At 45.3% G+C, this 18,309-nt stretch overlaps 1 protein-coding gene across 4 annotated transcripts in view; it reads right to left on the reverse strand.

The window, feature by feature from the left end:
* Positions 1-2,141: 2,141 nt before the first annotated feature.
* LOC118370144 (1-acyl-sn-glycerol-3-phosphate acyltransferase gamma-like) overlaps positions 2,142-18,309 on the reverse strand; it is a 28,437-nt gene continuing 12,269 nt past the window's right edge. For 2 of the 4 annotated variants that reach the window (XM_035754970.2, XM_035754971.2), the window contains exons 2-10: positions 10,421-10,478; positions 9,784-10,011; positions 7,158-7,327; positions 6,875-7,036; positions 6,198-6,351; positions 6,017-6,119; positions 5,778-5,853; positions 5,475-5,673; positions 2,142-3,192 (exon numbers count right to left, since the gene is read on the reverse strand). In XM_035754970.2, the coding sequence (XP_035610863.1) occupies positions 3,101-3,192; positions 5,475-5,673; positions 5,778-5,853; positions 6,017-6,119; positions 6,198-6,351; positions 6,875-7,036; positions 7,158-7,327; positions 9,784-9,961 (1,134 nt within the window). In that variant the 5' untranslated portion in view covers positions 9,962-10,011; positions 10,421-10,478 and the 3' untranslated portion in view covers positions 2,142-3,100. Of the gene's footprint in view, positions 3,193-5,474; positions 5,674-5,777; positions 5,854-6,016; positions 6,120-6,197; positions 6,352-6,874; positions 7,037-7,157; positions 7,328-9,783; positions 10,012-10,420; positions 10,479-14,783; positions 15,048-16,292; positions 16,369-18,309 lie in introns of those variants that run through there. The other 2 variants (XM_052499062.1, XM_035754969.2) reach the window with 2 other exon arrangements.

The following is an 18,309-nucleotide window of genomic DNA, read 5'->3' on the forward strand; positions in this document are numbered from 1 at the left end:
CTCCCACTTGCGCAGCTGCCAAACTTGAGACTCTGCTAAGCAGAGAGAGCACTGAACAGAGACAGCTGCTAAGCAGAGAGAGCACTGAACGGAGACCGCTGCTAAGCAGAGAGAGCTCTGAAAAGAGACCGCTGCTAAGCAGAGAGAGCACTGAACAGAGACCGCTGCTAAGCAGAGAGAGCACTGAACAGAGACCGCTGCTAAGCAGAGAGAGCGCTGAACAGAGACCGCTGCTAAGCAGAGAGAGCACTGAACAGAGACCGCTGCTAAGCAGAGAGAGCACTGAACAGAGACCGCTGCTAAGCAGAGAGAGCACTGAACAGAGACCGCTGCTAAGCAGAGAGAGCACTGAACAGAGACCGCTGCTAAGCAGAGAGAGCACTGAACAGAGACCGCTGCTAAGCAGAGAGCCCACTGAACAGAGACCGCTGCTAAGCAGAGAGCCCACTGAACAGAGACCGCTACTAAGCAGAGAGAGCACTGAACAGAGACCGCTGCTAAACAGAGAGCGCACTGAACAGAGACCGCTGCAAAGCAGAGCCCACTGAACAGAGACCGCTGCTAAACAGAGATCACTGAACAGAGACCGCTGCTAAGCAGAGAGCGCATTGAACAGAGACCGCTGCTAAGCAGGGAGAGCACTGAACAGAGACCGCTGCTAAGCAGAGAGAGCACTGAAGAGAGACCGCTGCTAAGCAGAGAGCGCACTGAACAGACCTCTGCTAAGCAGAGATCACTGAACAGAGACCGCTGATAAGCAGAGAGCACTCAAGAGAGACCGCTGCTAAGCAGAGAGCGCACTGAACAGACCTCTGCTAAGCAGAGAGCGCACTGAACAGAGACCGCTGCTAAGCAGAGAGCGCACTGAACAGAGACCGCTGCTAAGCAGAGAGAGCACTGGACAGACTGCTGCTAAGCAGAGAGCACTGAACATAGACCGCTGCTTAGCAGAGAGCGCACTGAACAGAGACTGCTGCTAAGCAGAGAGCACTGAACAGACCGCTGCTAAGCAGAGAGCGCACTGAACATACCGCAGTTGCACTTGGCCAAATCAATTCTAGTAATTCATTAAATAATTATACATTTACTCTGACACGTCACGACCCACCATTAACAGGTACGCGATCCATACTTTAAGAAAGGCTGTTCTACAACATTCTATATTAAGTACCACCACACATGATCGAGGGATGCTATTGTGTACTATAGTTTTGTAGAGGCACGTCCAATATTAATAGAGTACAGTAGAAAACTCACAATTCACAAACATTGTCTTTTAATAATTTGATTTACTTAGAGACCCTTGTCAAACATTACCCTCTGAAAACAAGATGTAGGCAACAGTTTTTAGTGTTGTTAACACCATGCTCTCGTACTCTGAGCTAATCAGAACACACTGTTTAGACATTGCCCCAGGCTGTCAGAATTGGAAGAAGTGGCGAGAGGCCTTCGGATGCAGCGTTGGCATGGAACCCATCTGCCATCTGGTGCCCGTGCCGAGCAAGTCCAACCTGGCACCAAACCTCTGTCGCCTGGTTCCCGGCTTATCCACGTAACACATGGAGCCCCTTTCCACCAACCACTCTGGCATGATGAAACGGACCCAGAGGCAAATACAATTGCCCACCACCCAGCGTACCCATGTGGCTTCCCATGCCCAAGCCAGAGCCCAACTCCACCCTGGGCTTCTGTCTAGCCTGCTGTGGCTGATCATGGACCAGCAGCTCCATCGGTTGGATAGGTTGGTTCTTTTGACTCTTCAGAAGAACCAAGCAGCAGCAGGAGCAGCAGAAACAGCAGCAGACGAAGCAGCAATAGCAGTAGGAGCAGCAGTAACAGCAGATGAAGCAGTAGTATCAGCAGCACCTGTGTGCTGCTAACAGCTCTGCTTCCTCCACTGTCCAACTGCCCCATACTGGGCTCATCAATACCTGCCTAACTAGCAAAAAGATGATCTAGTCTGATCTAATCTGGACCAGTGGGGCATTAATGCAAATGGTTAACCCCATGCTTCAGCCATCTATATATAGCCACTATGCTTCATCAGTTTTATTTTACAATTAATTTGTGTTAGATCAAAACATTTTGAAGAATTCCCGCCAGAGTACTGTAGGGAAAGAAATGAAATCCCATCATTCAACCACTTTTGTATATTCATTGGCAACCAAACGATAAATATTTTATTGGTTTATAACAATCAATATTTCTGGGATCTACAAGCAATTTGGAAATCAACTCATGCCCAAACCTGGCTTTATATTAACATTAAATACTGCATTTCATTGGTGCAAGGTTGGCCGTCACGTCTGTGCTTTTCTGGGAAGGACGGGAGGAGTAGCAGCATGCTCAATTTCATTTGTGTCAGAATTCTGCACGAGTTTCATGAGGAGACGGACAAACAAATAACAGGATGTGTGCTCAGAGGCGTTAAGATTCCTTCACCTCCACACCCAACCTTCATGGGGGGTAAGGGTGGGGAGCTAAAGCATGCTGGGGAATCTGTCTTCTCCAGACAGTAGAGCCCCTTGCTGAAACTACAGAGGGACATCTGACTGGTATTGGGCTGGCCCAGTCAGAGATATTGAAGCAGAAAATTAGGATATTTGATAGGTGGAGAAAACTTCTTTAGGGTGGGCTAATGTGGCAGGAAGTGGGGTGCATGTTGGAGGAAGTGAAACCGCTGAAACATGAAAATTCTGCCGCATGTGGATGAGGTGAAACCACAAGGCTGTGCAGAGGAGACCGACAGAGATGGGGGTGACCACGAGCTGCGGTGCAGGGAGCGTTGGGTGTTAAAGAGATACACCCCTGGTATCTACCATTCAGTCCTGCTGTGTCACCCCCCTCTCACTGGAAGGATGCATTCACAGCGAGTCAACTGCAAGAATTCCATTTACATTTTTTTCACAATCATAATCAATGTTTTAACTTATGTCTAAAAAGTCTATTCAGTTATATACACCCCCCACCCCCCCACTGTGATGTAAAATATTTTTGCAGGAGGGAGGCTGCACAGGGTGCATCTGTGCGGGGACCGCAACGACCGCTCAGACCGAGTGTCGACAGTAGAGGGACCGTAACGTGACTGCCGTAAAGAGTTCTAGTTCTCCTTCTTGCCCTCCATTTTGCCATAAGTAGAGCCGGTTTTGTTCACCTCAGACACACTGATCAGGCGGCGCACTGCTATGGAGGCTGTGGAGAGAGGAGAGATATTTGTTCAATAATTAGTAGAAAGAAAGCAGAAGACAAAAAAAGAGGTATAATACAAATGAACAAAGTGCAGATACAGGAGTAGGCAATCACATGTACATACTATACAAGGCTCAACACGGGCGACCAAAACACTCACAATTCCGTGATCATGCGCTGTTGGAATTAACATTTCAAAAGTGTTTCCCAAAAACCTTCCCCCGATTTAAATGTTGACTGCAAAGTGAGAATCAGGAAAACGGAATTTCCGAGAAGATAAAACAGACTTTATAGGGCACTCCAACTGTACAGTGACTGTTCAGAATCGCTAACAATAGTATCGGGTCAATTTCACACCATATGTATTGAATTTAAAAAATGACCAGTTGCACAACGTTTCGGAGCAGGTGTATGGCGAACCAGTTACCAACACCTGCGCCGAACATTGTGCGACAGGTAATTCATATGCTTACCTAAGTAGTTAGATAGTTTTTCATTAAATGTATTAGATAGACATGCTTCTAATATCCGTAATTATTGACCCGTGACTGACAACGGTGAAGTACGTTAGCTAAAACACTAAAACCAGGTGACGTCAGACATCTACTTAAGTAAGCAATAGGGGGGGGGAGCCTGTCTATCGTGTTCATTGATTGGGTTAAGACGAACCGTCACTCCAAAACTAGCGGACCAATGGAGACTCATTGTCTACGCTCCCTCAAGAGCGTAGGCAAAATCTATCCAATGGGATAGGTTTCTGGGCAAGTTTAACCGGAAAACGATTTTTGCCTTCATTTTGAAATATTTGTTCAAATCATTTGTCATAGAGTTTTGCTCTCGCTTTAAAATGATTTGCTTACGAGTTTTGGGGTTTTGCTTTTGATGTCTTATTTTTGTTTACAATTCTATACATTTTGCTTTCAATTGTTGGGTTTTTGATTCCAGCATCCATTATTTCACCCGTCCTTAAAAATATAATGTTTACATTCTCAAGTTTATTTTTCATGTTTTTCATTTTTAATTCAACACGTGGTGTGAATTTGACCCCATACAATAGCACCTTTTTTTTTTGATTGTTGGGAGAGAGAAAAAAATCTAACCAAACAATCAATGTGAATATGATCGTCAAGTTAAAACCCCCTTAGGTCAAAGGGCCCAGGGCTGGGTTAGCTATTGGATTTAGAATTTTAAGACCTCTGTTAATATAAACATATAAATACATATTTTTGGATTAAACATTTAATTTAGTCTTACTGCTATTAGCCCTTATTAACATATTGAATAACATTCATACAAGGCACAACAGATAGTCCAAAAGGAGGTATGTTTTGAAGTGTCTGTCCTATATCTAATTTATAGAAGTTATACATTATTTTTACCTGTATTTAACCGCTTTGTTTTTGGCACTAAAGTACTTCCATATATATTTCCATTCGTTTTTAAAATCTCGTATCGGTCTGTCTACCTTCAGACGAGTCTTGTGAGAATCCTGTATGTGTTCGTGAGAGTCTGATCTTTCCATAGAGGGGTCATATTAGTTTGTACCTCAAACCATTCCGACAATACAACAGATAACTCCATCTTAAACAGACTTAGATGGGGATTTTGTTACGCTCATTCGATTTCCGCAGGGTGCGCTTACATAATTGAAAAGATGGCTAGTCATCATCAGCCTAGTTCTGTATGGAATGCAAAACCACTGGTCAAGTCATTAATTAGAGCTCAGTGGTGAAAAAAATTGGTGCGACCAAATCTTGTGCTGGTGCCATCAACTGAAAAAGTTGTTAGCACTAGTCCCACCAGCAGAAAAGGGTAGTCTAGAGCCATTCTTTATTTACACTATACATTTAGAGCAGATAAATGTGTATTTATTTAACGAGGCAAGTCAGTTAAGAACAAATTCTTATTTACAATGACAGCCTACCCCGGGCCAAACTCGGACAATGCTGTGCCAATTGAGCGCCGCCCTAATGGGACTCCCAATCATGGCCGGATGTGATACAGCCTGAATTTGAACCAGGGACTGTAGTGGCGCCTCTTGCATTGAGATGCAGTGCCTTAGACCACTGCGCCACTCGGGAGCCCAAGTCCTGGACTACAACGCGTGCTTAATGGAGAATCTCTATTGAAATAGCTTTTTAGTCTAGAACTAGGCTTATTCTGTGTTTGGGAAACCAGCCAATAATGAGTCAAAATGAGATTATATAGTACAGGAAGGACCTAACAACATAAAAACTTGGAAAAGGCAGTAGGCTTAGCGCAGGTTAAATGGGTGGCATCCGCACCGATGAAGCAGAAGATCAGGAAGCCGACGATGAGGAGGGGAGAGCCGCTGACAAACACCCCACAGGCGAAGTTGAGGAGGGGGGTGAGAAGCAGGGTGGCCCAGAAGAGGAAGTTGAGCAGCGTCCACAGCCGACGGGGGGGCTTGATGGTGGGACCGGGGAAACTGCCCTGCTTCTCGTAGTGCTCCTGCAGTGCATCCTACAGAAAGAGAGAATGTTGTCAATATTATATTAGTGGAGAGAGTCATTGACTTATGGCTAGAAAGGGTAAATAAATGGGAGGGAAAGCAGAGTTCCCAGCACCTTCTGCTGGTAGAGCTTGTGAAGCCAGGTTGCACACTCCTTCTCATCCTCTGGGATTTCCTCCACTGGGTACCGCCTATACAGGAAGGAGAGGAACTGTCAGTTCAGTACAACGCTTCTAAAGGGCAGCAAGTCACTGTACTGGTGATACAGTAAGTCAGCAGGTCAAAGTACCCATAGCTCACATTTAGGACCTGTGCCCTGCCTTTGTTTGTGGGAGAGGGACAGGCGCCACCTACTTGATATTCATATCGGCCATGTACTTCTTTCCACTGACGATGCCGAGCAACGTTGGGACCTCCTTGTCTCTGAAATTTAGTGTCACGTCGTACACAGCAGATACTGAGAAAGGAAAGAGTGCGACCATGAGTGTGATGCTGTAAATGTGTGTGTGCACGTGCCTGTGCGTGTGTGTCCCACCTGTGCCTTTGAGACAGCTCAGTGTTGTGGTGAAGCCTTTGGTTCTGGGCAGTAGATGGTATTTGAGTTTCGGCAGACCTTTGCTCCCTGCTACCTCCATACTGATCTCATGCTTCTTCGGTGTGAAACGGGTACCTTCACAGTACAAGAGGAACTGAAGAAAGAGAGAGAGAAGTCAACATACACACGCACACTGCTGCAGTCTTTGGAGGGTAAACACTTAACACACTAAAGCTCATGACCTTGTAATCCTTCGTTTGTCCCACTGGAAACTACAGAAGGTAGGAACGCCAACAGAGGTGAACTACCTCAGACACACCCTGCCTTTCTTGCTACACTGTCCACAGTAACACGAACACACACACAGACAGACAGAATCTCAGTTGTATTTCTTTGAGTCCTCCCCTCAGACCCTCTCTCTCTCTTGCACCCCCCCCCATCAGAGTTTGTCAGATTACTGGCTTAGATTGTGTGCACGTACCCACCAACAATTCTGGGGCGTGTTTATTTGGACACTCAGCGGGAAACATTATGCAACGGTAAACAGAAATATGTGTTTTTCATCTGTTTGATGCTTAATGAACATGCCCCAGGGTACAACTCCATACAGAGACGCGCGGACGGTCAGAAGGAGAGGGGCAAACGTCATTGTGTTGTCGGTTTGTCGTCCTACTCACCCACATAAACTCAGGGTAATCCTTTAGCTGGGCCAGGCCTTTGAACACAGTGTCTCTGTCCTCCTCCCACTTCCTCTTACAGAAGACAATCTCCAGGAAGTACCAGGTCCAGCCAATCAGAGGCACCTTCAGCAGTTCGTACTTGGCCAAGACCTTTGAAGCCTGAGAAGACAAGACGACTTTATTCAGCCAACCTACCAAACGTTTTATTTTCATAAACAGTAGATATAGGCGGCTAAACTCAATCCCCCTCTCTCGCACACGCACACACACACACACTCACTCCGAGCACGCCGTAGCGTTCACACATGGTCCAGCCACAGAGGAAGTCGATCTCGTAGTTGTGGTTGAGGATGATGATGACGTGCTCCTTGCCAAATTTGTCCACCGTGGCCTGGTCTGCGAATATGGTGCATTCTGTACCCGACCACCACTCCAGCAGCATCACCAGCTCTACAGGACAGAGAGGGCCAGTAGAGAGTTAAGACAATGAACCAGTGTAAACTCCGTCACAATGAACCACCCAGTCACATCAAACTGCTGTCAATTTTTCCCCCCACACAAGACGCGATCAGGACACGCAGGTTGAAATTTCAAAACCAACTATATTAATTTGGGGACAGGTCAATAAGCAAATACAGTGGGGCAAAAAAATATTTAGTCAGCCATCAATTGTGCAAGTTCTCCCACTTAAAAATATGAGAGGCCTGTAATTTTCATCATAGGTACACTTCAACTATGACAGACAAAATGAGAAGAAAACAAATCCAGAAAATCACATTGTAGGATTTTTAATGAATTTATTTGCAAATTATGGTGGAAAATAAGTATTTGGTCACCTACAAACAAGCAAGATTTCTGGCTCTCACAGACCTGTAACTTCTTCTTTAAGAGTCTCCTCTGTCCTCCACTCGTTACCTGTATTAATGGCACCTGTTTGAACTTGTTATCAGTATAAAAGTCCACAACCTCAAACAGTCACACTCCAAACTCCACTATGGCCAAGACCAAAGACCTGTCAAAGGACACCAGAAACAAATTTGTAGACCTGCACCAGGCTGGGAAGACTGAATCTGCAATAGGTAAGCAGTTTGGTTTGAAGAAATCAACTGTGGGAGCAATTATTAGGAAATTGAAGACATACAAGACCACTGATAATCTCCCTCGATCTGGGGCTCCACGCAAGATCTCACCCCGTGGGGTCAAAATGATCACAAGAACGGTGAGCAAAAATCCCAGAACCACACGGGGGGACCTAGTGAATGACCTGCAGAGAGCTGGGACCAAAGTAACAAAGCCTACCATCAGTAACACACTACGTCGCCAGGGACTCATGTCCAGGCCTGTCTGAAGTTTGCTAGTGAGCATTTGGATGATGCAGAAGAAGATTGGGAGAATGTCATATGGTCAGATGAAATCAAAATATAACTTTTTGGTAAAAATTCAACTCATCGTGTTTGGAGGACAAAGAATGCTGAGTTGCATCCAAAGAACACCATACCTGCTGTGAAGCATGGGGGTGGAAACATCATGCTTTGGGGCTGTTTTTCTGCAAAGGGACCAGGACGACTGATCCGTGTAAAGGAAAGAATGAATGGATGTATCGTGAGATTTTGAGTGAAAACCTCCTTCCATCAGCAAAGGCATTGAAGATGAAACGTGGCTGGGTCTTTCAGCATGACAATGATCCCAAACACACTGCCCGGGCAACGAAGGAGTGGCTTCGTAAGAAGCATTCCAAGGTCCTGGAGTGGCCTAGCCAGTCTCCAGATCTCAACCCCATAGAAAATCTTTGGAGGGAGTTGAAAGTCCGTGTTGCCCAGCAACAGCCCCAAAACATCTCTGCTCTAGAGATCTGCATGGAGGAATGGGCCAAAATACCAGCAACAGTGTGTGAAAACCTTGTGAAGACTTACAGAAAGACTTACAGAAAACGTTTCACCTCTGTCATTGCCAACAAAGAGTATATACATATACAAGTATTGAGATAAATGTTTGTTATTGACCAAATACTTATTTTCAACCATAATTTGCAAATAAATTCATTAAAAATCCTACAATGTGATTTTCTGGATTTTTTTTCTTATTTTGTCTGTCATAGTTGAAGTGTACCTTTAATGAAAATTTACAGGCCTCTCTTATCTTTTAAAGTGGGAAAACTTGCACAATTGGTGGCTGACTAAATACTTTTTTGCCCCACTGTATTTATGACAACTTAGCCAACTAGCTTGCTGTTAGCTAATATTCCAGCAGCCCAACCGAAAGGTTGCAAGATCGAATCCCCGAGCTGACAAGTTGAAAAAAATCTGTCATTCTGCCCCGAACAAGGCAGTTAACCGACTGTACTATCTGCGCATCAACCAGTCAATCCTTAGTCTGTTCATAATTATTAAACACACCATCAACGATTAACCAAATTATTTTTATGTTTGATTATTAAACAACATATTGACTGAAGTTGGTTCAATTACTTAAATTCATTTAGATATGTTTTTTTGTGTGAGCACAATGCCCGTTTCTCTAGAGAGAAATCCTATCAAGCACAAGAGACATCAAATTAAGAACGAACTGTGGGATGCTGTAGGAAGTTGTAGTTTTCAACAGACAAAATATTCAACCTAGTTCAGTGCAGAAAATGTAGTAATGAACAACAATGACCAAAATCCATTGCGCCCATTGTTCACCGGCAGCCCCACACAGACCGCATGAGAGAGGAATGCACACAACACAGCAAGGAGGGGGCTAGAGGGGAATGCCAAAACCAGTACAGTATGTGGGTGGAGTTTGCATTGCATTTAAGACTGGTTTGTTTTGGGACAACAGACAGAATGTGCTGCTCTGAGCCGAGCCCCCCCTCCCACACACAAACGAACAAACACACACGACCCAAGACTATGAGTGTGACTCACGGCTCCAGAGGGAGTAGGAGAGGCGGGTGTTGATCTTTCTGTAGAGCTGCCTGTCGATGGGCCATAGGACGCAGGTGCAGAGCTGAATGAAGTTGATGATGAGGCCGCTGACCACAAACACAAATCCAATGAGCAGCTGCACGATGAACAGGCTCTTGATGTACGCTATCAGCCCCATGACCAGGGCTGTCTGGGGGCTAGCAGGGCTGCCAACGCACTACGGCCGACCTGGGGGAGAAAACCATGAAAGAAACTATGCGGTTCTCCATATGACGTTATAGTGCATTGTGGGTAGTTCCGAAGATATCCAAAATAAGTTAATAAATATGTACAAAAAATAACATAACTATGATCATGACTACAATTCAGTTACTAAGTATGTGACCACACTGTTGTTACTTCGGTGAGTAAAAACTCATGCTTCCTACCCTTCAAAAGAGGATGAATATGAGTCGGGAAAAGAGTTTCCCCTGACCAACTGATCTGACCAGGAATAGGTCTGAGCCTTATTGGCTATGACGAGGACCCAGAGTTATCTTAGTCTGGTCCCATGGTCAGGGAAAACTCCTGACCCCTTCGATGAGGCTGGGTTAATAGTGGAAGGGTGATAATGTTCAGAAATTCCAGTGCAACTAACCACAGTGGGTTCCCTTCACAAGCCCCGTTTGCACGGCCCGTCAGCCAATACTACAGACCTGTGGGACAGAGAAGAACATCATTACAAACTAGTCACAATCAGTTTAACAGTTAGCCATGCTCAAGGTCCTAAACGGTATCCTAACAGCCATCGATAAGAGACATTACTGTGCAGCCGTATTAATCGACCTGGCCAAGGCTTTCGACTCTGTATATCACCACATTCTTATCGGCAGACACAACAGCTTTGGTTTCTCAAATGATTGCCTCGCCTGGTTCACCAACTACTTCTCTGATAGAGTTCAGTGTGTCAAATCGGTGGGCCTGTTGTCCGGACCTCTGGCAGTTTCTATGGGGGTGCCACAGGGTTCAATTCTCGGGCCGACTTTTCTCTGTAACTATCAATGATATCGCTCTTGCAGCGGGTGATTCTTTGATCCACCTCTACGCAGACGACACCATTCTGTATACATCTGACCAACTGCTCTTAAATGCAAGTAAAACAAAATGCATACTCTTCAACCGATCGCTGCCCGCACCTGCGCGCCTGTCCCGCATCACTACTCTGGACGGTTCTGACTTAGAATATGTGGACAACTACAAATACCTAGGTGTCTGGTTAGACTGTAAACTCTCCTTCCAGACTCACATTTAAAGACTCTCCAATACAAAATTAAATCTAGAATCTGCTTCCTATTTCGCAACAAAGCATCCTTCACTCATGCTGCCAAACATACCCTCGTAAAACTGACCATCCTACCGATCCTCGACTTTGGCGATGTCATTTACAAAATAGCCTCTAACACTCTACTCAACAAATTGGATGCAGTCTATCACAGTGCCATCCATTTTGTCACCAAAGCCCCATATACTACCCACCACTGCGACCTGTACGCTCTTTGTTGGCTGGCCCTCGCTACATACTCGTCGCCAAACCCACTGGCTCCAGGTCATCTACAAGTCTCTGCTAGGTAAAGCGCCGCCTTATCTTAAGTCACTGGTCACCATAGCAGCACCCACCCGCAGCACACGCTCCAGCAGGTATATCTCACTGGTCACCCCAAAGCCAATTCTTCCTTTGGCTGCCTTTCCTTCCAGTTCTCTGCTGCCAATGACTGGAACGAACTGCAAAAATCACTGAAGCTGGAGACTCCTATCTCCCTCACTAGCTTTAAGCACCAGCTGTCAGATCAGCTCACAGATCAGCTCACAGATCACTGCACATAGCCCATCCAACTACCTCACCCCCATACTGTATTTATTTATCTTGCTCCTTTACACCCCAGTAACTCTACTTGCACATTCATCTTCTACACATCTACAATTCCAGTGTTTAATTGCTATATTGTAATTACTTCACCACCATGGCCTATTTATTGCCTTACCTCCCTTATCCTACCTCATTTGCACACACTGTATATAGACTATGTTTGTTTATTCCATGTGTAACTCTGCGTTGTTGTATGTGTCGAACTGCTTTGCTTTATCTTGGCCAAGTCACCGTTGCAAATGAGAACTTGTTCTCAACTAGCCTACCTAATTAAATAAAGGTGAAATACATATTTTTTTTAAAGACCGGAAGATCTGAACAATCTTAACTCTTTCCCAAAACAGAATCTAGCTTGCACCAAATGGCCGCAAACATTTTTTTTTAAAGACTAAACAACATACAACTGAATAATTCAGAGAACTGTGACAAAAAAAAAGAAGAATAGAGCAGGTTAATTCTGAGGAGATCAGCAGACAACCAGTAAGTTTCTGTGACTTATTTCCATTTCCCCAATATTAAATAGGAAACTATCAGGTTAAAAACACAGCTTGCCAACAAAAATAAACTCCCTTCCACCCAAATGGCGTTGCAAATAACCTCCCATCATGTCCGCATACCCACATATACGCTCAATAAACCCTTTCACCTAGTTGGAAAAAGGCCAGCAACTCCTTACACACACACACACACACACACACACACACACACACACACACACACACACACACACACACACACACACACACACACACACACACACACACACACACACACACACACACACACACACACACACCAGTGTTTTGCCAACTTTATTTTCAAAGTCACAGCACAGACGTGCCTTGCTGCAACACAGCTGCGGTCCCCAAAGTAGCATTTTCACCCCCTCTCCTGCCGCACACCCTCTCCCCTTGCTTCTATGCCTGTCAATCAAATACATTTTATATAGCTCTTTTTACATCAGTTGTCACAAAGTGTTAACTGTTCGTGTGATGTTGCTGTGACTTCTGTTGCAGATAGATAATCCCAGAATTGAGTGGGAAAAGTCCCCAAATGCTATTAAAACCCCTTGGTGGCAAAACTCTCCAAGGCAGCCTGATAAGTAGCTGCATTTGTTGCTAGGCTCTTAACAATAACAGTCTCTGGAGCGGTTTCAAAATCCGCTAAATAAATATAGAGACATAGTCTCTAAATTGGCAACACTTGCCCCATTCAACCTCTCTGGGATTCTGGTGTGTCCTCTTTTCTAAATCTAGACCCCACACACACCCTCAAACAGCAGCCCTGCATCACTCCACTCCCTTTCACATATTACTATCATTAGTAATACTACAGAATTAGTCATACTTTATCCACTACAGAATTTTCACCTACTGTGCCCCAATTCCCATGTCCAATCTCAATAATAAAATAGGCTACTTTCCAAAGCTATACCGAACCCATCCTAAAACAGTGATAACTACAGTGGCCTAATAACGGAATGAGCATGAAGTCAAAGTTACACTGTTTTTGTCAAATCACATCCTAGAAACAAAATCAATGGCTGTGTGTGTGTGTACTACAGGCCAACTGTGCCAACTCCACAGGAGGTCTTACCTACAGAGCGTGGACTTGAGTAACCTCAGTACCCACTGAACCAATTTGAATCAATGTTGGCACCAATGCTTATTGTTGGAACTCACTGAATTGTTTAATCACTATGACATTGACCTTTTGTCAATATTCCAGCAGCTCAAAAGGCATTTTCTGAGAAAAAAACAACATGTATCTGACCAGCATCTACTCAAATCACTTGAACATATAGGGCTGAGGGAACATAGGGCTGTGGGAACTGAGGTAACGTAGGGCTGTGGGAACTGAGGTAACGTATGGCTGAGGGAACATAGGGCTGTGGGAACTGAGGTAACATAGGGCTGTGGGAACTGAGATAACATAGGGCTGTGGGAACTGAGGTAACGTAGGGCTGTGGGAACTGAGTGAACATAGGGCTGTGGGAACTGAGTGAACATAGGGCTGTGAGGGCTGAGGGAACATAGGGCTGTGGGAACTGAGGGAACATAGGGCTGAGGAAACTGTGGGAACTGAGGGAACATAGGGCTGAGAGAACAGACTTGGTCCCTCTGAACACACTAACTCTCACCCTCCTGTGTGTGTGTGTGTGTGTGTGTGTGTGTGTGTGTGTGTGTGTGTGTGTAACGGCGTTGGATTCATAACCTCACTACTTAGCGTGGGTGGAGACATTTCAAGCTGTCAAACTGCTAGCTTTTCTATAGTTGGCTCAGACACTGTCGAGCGGGCAGTAGTGGTGCCGTGACCCGGATCTACAGCTGCACTCTGCTCAACGACTGGGGTCACTGGAGTGAGTTTAGGAGGTGCGAGTGTAACCGTGTTGGATTCATAACCTCATTTCACAGCTTGAAACGTCTCCACCTGTGCTTTCGAACTGCTATCTTTTGAAGATCAAGGGTCAGTAAGGACTTGTGAGGAAGGAAGCTATACTGTTAAGCAAGAAGTGACACGTGTGCATATTTCTCCGTGAGCTCACTAGGATTTCCCAATCCACTTTCTCAATACTTCAAGGTTCTGTTCGAACTTCACTGCCCCGAAGAGTTGTGATAGATGCCATAAAGCCAAGGCATAACAGGGTGTGTAGTGTAGGTCTGTAGGAACCATGTTTTAAATGGCCCATTAAACGAAGGCTGTTTCCTACACTGAAGGCCAGAAAACGTCCTTATCCGACACTCAAGAATCAAACAACCACGGCAGTCAAACGTAAAAACGGTAGCCGGCAATATCAACTCTGCAAACAAGTCTAATTATAATACAAACAGTTGCTACGGTGCATCTGGCATCTGCAAGGAGATAATAGCATGCATGCTTAAAATTTTAACTTCCGGTATAGCCTATCTATTTCTCTACAATAGGAGCATCAGTTCACAGTCAAACAGGTGATTGAGGTTTAAACAGGTGATTGAGGTTTAACAGACATTTTTTCTTTGACTAGTAATTCCATCGTCCAACGATGTCAGTATTCTTAAAATAACATCCCATTCACACCAATAACCCCTGGGAAATGAGCATAAATACCACTAACCTTGTTCTGGAAGAGAGAGCAAGTCGTTTTGTCAAAGTGTGAAGCCCTAGCTTTGCCCACAGACAGGAACAGAGTGAGAATTACTAATAGTGGGAAAGAGAGCTTGAGAAACACCAGCGCTCCTCGGTAAACATGAGTGAACTTTGGAGTCTTGCCTAAGAGACTAATGACATCTCACAAGCCCGTCCATTAGCAGAGTCGGAAACTTGTCCCCACACAGAACAAAAAGGAGAGGGATACGCTCCCTCAGCCTGCCTGCCAAAGCGCTGCCTGGTGAGGGGGGATGGGGAGAGGGCGGAGAGGGGATGGGGAGGAGGGGATGTCTGCCATCACCTGATCCCCTCAGACGAATGGCTGGCCGTCAATACTGGGCCAACGAACTGAGTGACACACACACACACAAAGAGGTTAAAAAAGTTCAGCCATTTTTCACCAGGTATAAGGGGGGTGGGGGAGACCGCGTCCTGCTTTCGTTCCCCCCGACACAAACTCCATTCTAATCACTGAATGAAATTGAGTGGAAGAAATAGAATGTGTTCAAACTTTTATTTTTATTTTTTAAAGTCTATACACAGGCCAAGACATTTTGGGGATGTTCAGTTGTCTCTCAACTCATCTCTTGCTTTCTATGGGCATGGTGCTTGTATAGGCTGCTTGTCTATTAGTTTGAGACCAAATGGTGTCATTGTGTTATTTCATGATCATTTGATGATTTATACCCAAATATTTCCTAAGAAGTCCACTGTTTGCCAACTAGGGGGCCTCAGGCAGATTTCAGTAGATAAAACTACAAACATCTCACATTTAGTATGTATGTAGGCATTAACACATTGTGAAATGTCATTTTGTCTTAATGTGATTTCTGATGTAGGGGGTCCCCATATATTTGTTTAAGCGTTTCAGTGAGTCTTGAAACAGAAACGATTTACAACCCCTGGCCTAGCCTTCATGGCAGGCAAAGGATATAAATTGCCATTGATTATGTACCAGGTTAATTCCATTTAGCAGGCTACCAAGTATGCAAGGGTACACACACACACACACACACACACACACACACACACACACACACACACACACACACACACACACACACACACACACACACACACACACACACACACACACACACACACACACACACAAGGCCTGATTGGATGTGGGTTGTGGCAGAGATTAGCAATAGCCACTCAGGGCTAAACTGATTAACAGGGAGAAACAGCCTGGCCTCCATTGGCCTTCCGAAGGCCAAAACAGGCCAAGATGTTCAGCAGCAGAAGGTCCCGAGCCACGTCTGAACAAATAAGACAAACCCACAGCAGTCAACAACCAACCAAGCCCAGTCTACACTCTCCCGAAACCAGTGTCAGGCAGTAGAATAGATTTTAATGTATAGTTTGTGGTTGCCCACAGCCTCCAGCAGTTGGAGTCAACAAACGTACCAGTCATGTCTATAAAGTTCTTATAAATTCTGGCGCGATCCTTGACTGCTCCCTCAACAGGACTTACCAGTAGGTATAGTATGCGATCGCCAGCACCACCAGTGCCCCACACAGCCCTGTAAAGAGCATCACGGCCCCCTGGTTCAGCATCTTCACCCCCCTCCTTGATTACCTCACCCCCCTCTCTCCCAAAGGAAAGAAAAAAGGATCACGGAAAAGAAAGAGACATGAAAATCTCCAAAGCGTTTTAAAAGGAGGACGAGGGGGAGTCAGTGTCCACGGTGCCCGAGACTCATGCTAATACGCATAGGAGACCAACTATGATGACAGCATGAACACTAAATCCCAAGGAAAAGGATGAGGGAGCGTCCATCTGCGCAACAAGAAAGCAACTCAGGTGAGAAACGAAAGAGCTAGTCGGCGACGGCTTCGCACCAGATCCCCACAAGACGAGAACAATAATCAAGACACACTGGTTTAAAAGTGTTAAAAACAGACGGAACACAGAAGGAGCCTCTCCTCTGTACAGAGAGGAAAATGAGAGATGTTGGATAACAAAGCTCTAATCTGGCCCAGAACAGATTAGCACTGCTTAGTGTTCTTGCAGAAGCACCCTGGATAAATCACCATCCATTTGTACGGGGGGGGGGTTTGGGTGGAGAAGCTCAGCTGCTGTGATGGGTCCAGCAATGAGGAAGGGCCTGGGTCGTGTTCAATAGTCACCAAAATGGAAGAAAACACATGGAAACTGGGAGTGCCTGGATTGGTCTGATAAAATGCACATTTTTACTTTCCGTTGCTCAATGTTTTAAAACGCTTTGTTACAGTCCTTTCATGGAGGTGATCAGGCCCCACACCACTGTCCTATCTAAACGAGCACCCCTCATCACTGTCAAACGCTCCCTAAAACACTTCAGCGAACAGGCCTTTCTAATCGACCTGGCCGGGCTATCCTGGAATGACATTGACCTCATCCCATCAGTAGAGGATGCCTGGTTATTCTTTAAAAGTGCCTTCCTCACCATCTTAATTAAATAAGCATGCCCCGTTCAAAAAATGTTGAACTAGGAATAGATATAGCCCTTGGTTCACTCCAAACCTGTCTGCCCTCAACCAGCACAAAACTTCCTGTGGTGGACTGCAATTAGCATCGAATAGTCCCCGCGATATGCAACTGTTCAGGGAAGTTAGGAACTAATATACACAGGCAGTTAGGAAAGCTAAGGCTAGCTCTTTCAAACAGAAATTTGCATCCTGTAGCTCTAACTCCAAAAGGTTTTGGGACACTGTAAAGTCCATGGGGAACAAGAGCACCTCCTCCCAGCTGCCCACTGAACTGAGGCTAGGTAACACGGTCACCACCGATAAATCCACGATAATCGAGAATTTCAATAAGCATTTCTCTACGGCTGGCAATGCTTTCCTCCTGGCTAACCCAACCCAAGCCAACAGCTCTAAGCCTCCCCAGCTTCTCCGTCACACAAATCCAGATAGCAGATGTTCTGAAAGAGCTGCAAAACCTGGACCCGTGCAAATCAGCTGGGCTAGACAATCTGGATCCTCGCTTTCTAAAATTATCTGCCGAAATTATTGCGACCCCTATTACCAGTCTGTTCAACCTCTCTTTGATATCGTCTGAGATCCCTAAAGATTGCAAAGCTGCCGCGGACATCCCCCTCTTCAAAGAGGGTGACACTCTAGACCCAAACTGTTATACACCTATATCCATCCTGCCCTGCCTTTGTAAAGTCTTCGAAAGCCAAGTTAATAAACAGATCACTGACCATTTCGAATCCCACCGTACCTTCTGCGCTGTGAAATCTGTTTTCCGAGCTGGTCACGGGTGCACCTCAAGCACCGCTCAAGGTACTAAATGATATCATAACCGCCATCGATAAAATATTGTAATGTGAAGCTGTCTTCATCGACCTGGCCAAGGCTTTCGACTCTTTCAATCACCGTATTATTATCAGCAGACTCAACAGCCTTGATTTCTCAAATGGCTGCCTCGCCTGGTTCACCAACTACTTATCAGACAGTGTTCAGTGTATCAAATCAGAGGGCCTGTTGTCCGGACCTCTGGC

Source organism: Oncorhynchus keta, chromosome 37 (assembly GCF_023373465.1).
Source record: "Oncorhynchus keta strain PuntledgeMale-10-30-2019 chromosome 37, Oket_V2, whole genome shotgun sequence".
Taxonomy (NCBI): domain Eukaryota; kingdom Metazoa; phylum Chordata; class Actinopteri; order Salmoniformes; family Salmonidae; genus Oncorhynchus; species Oncorhynchus keta.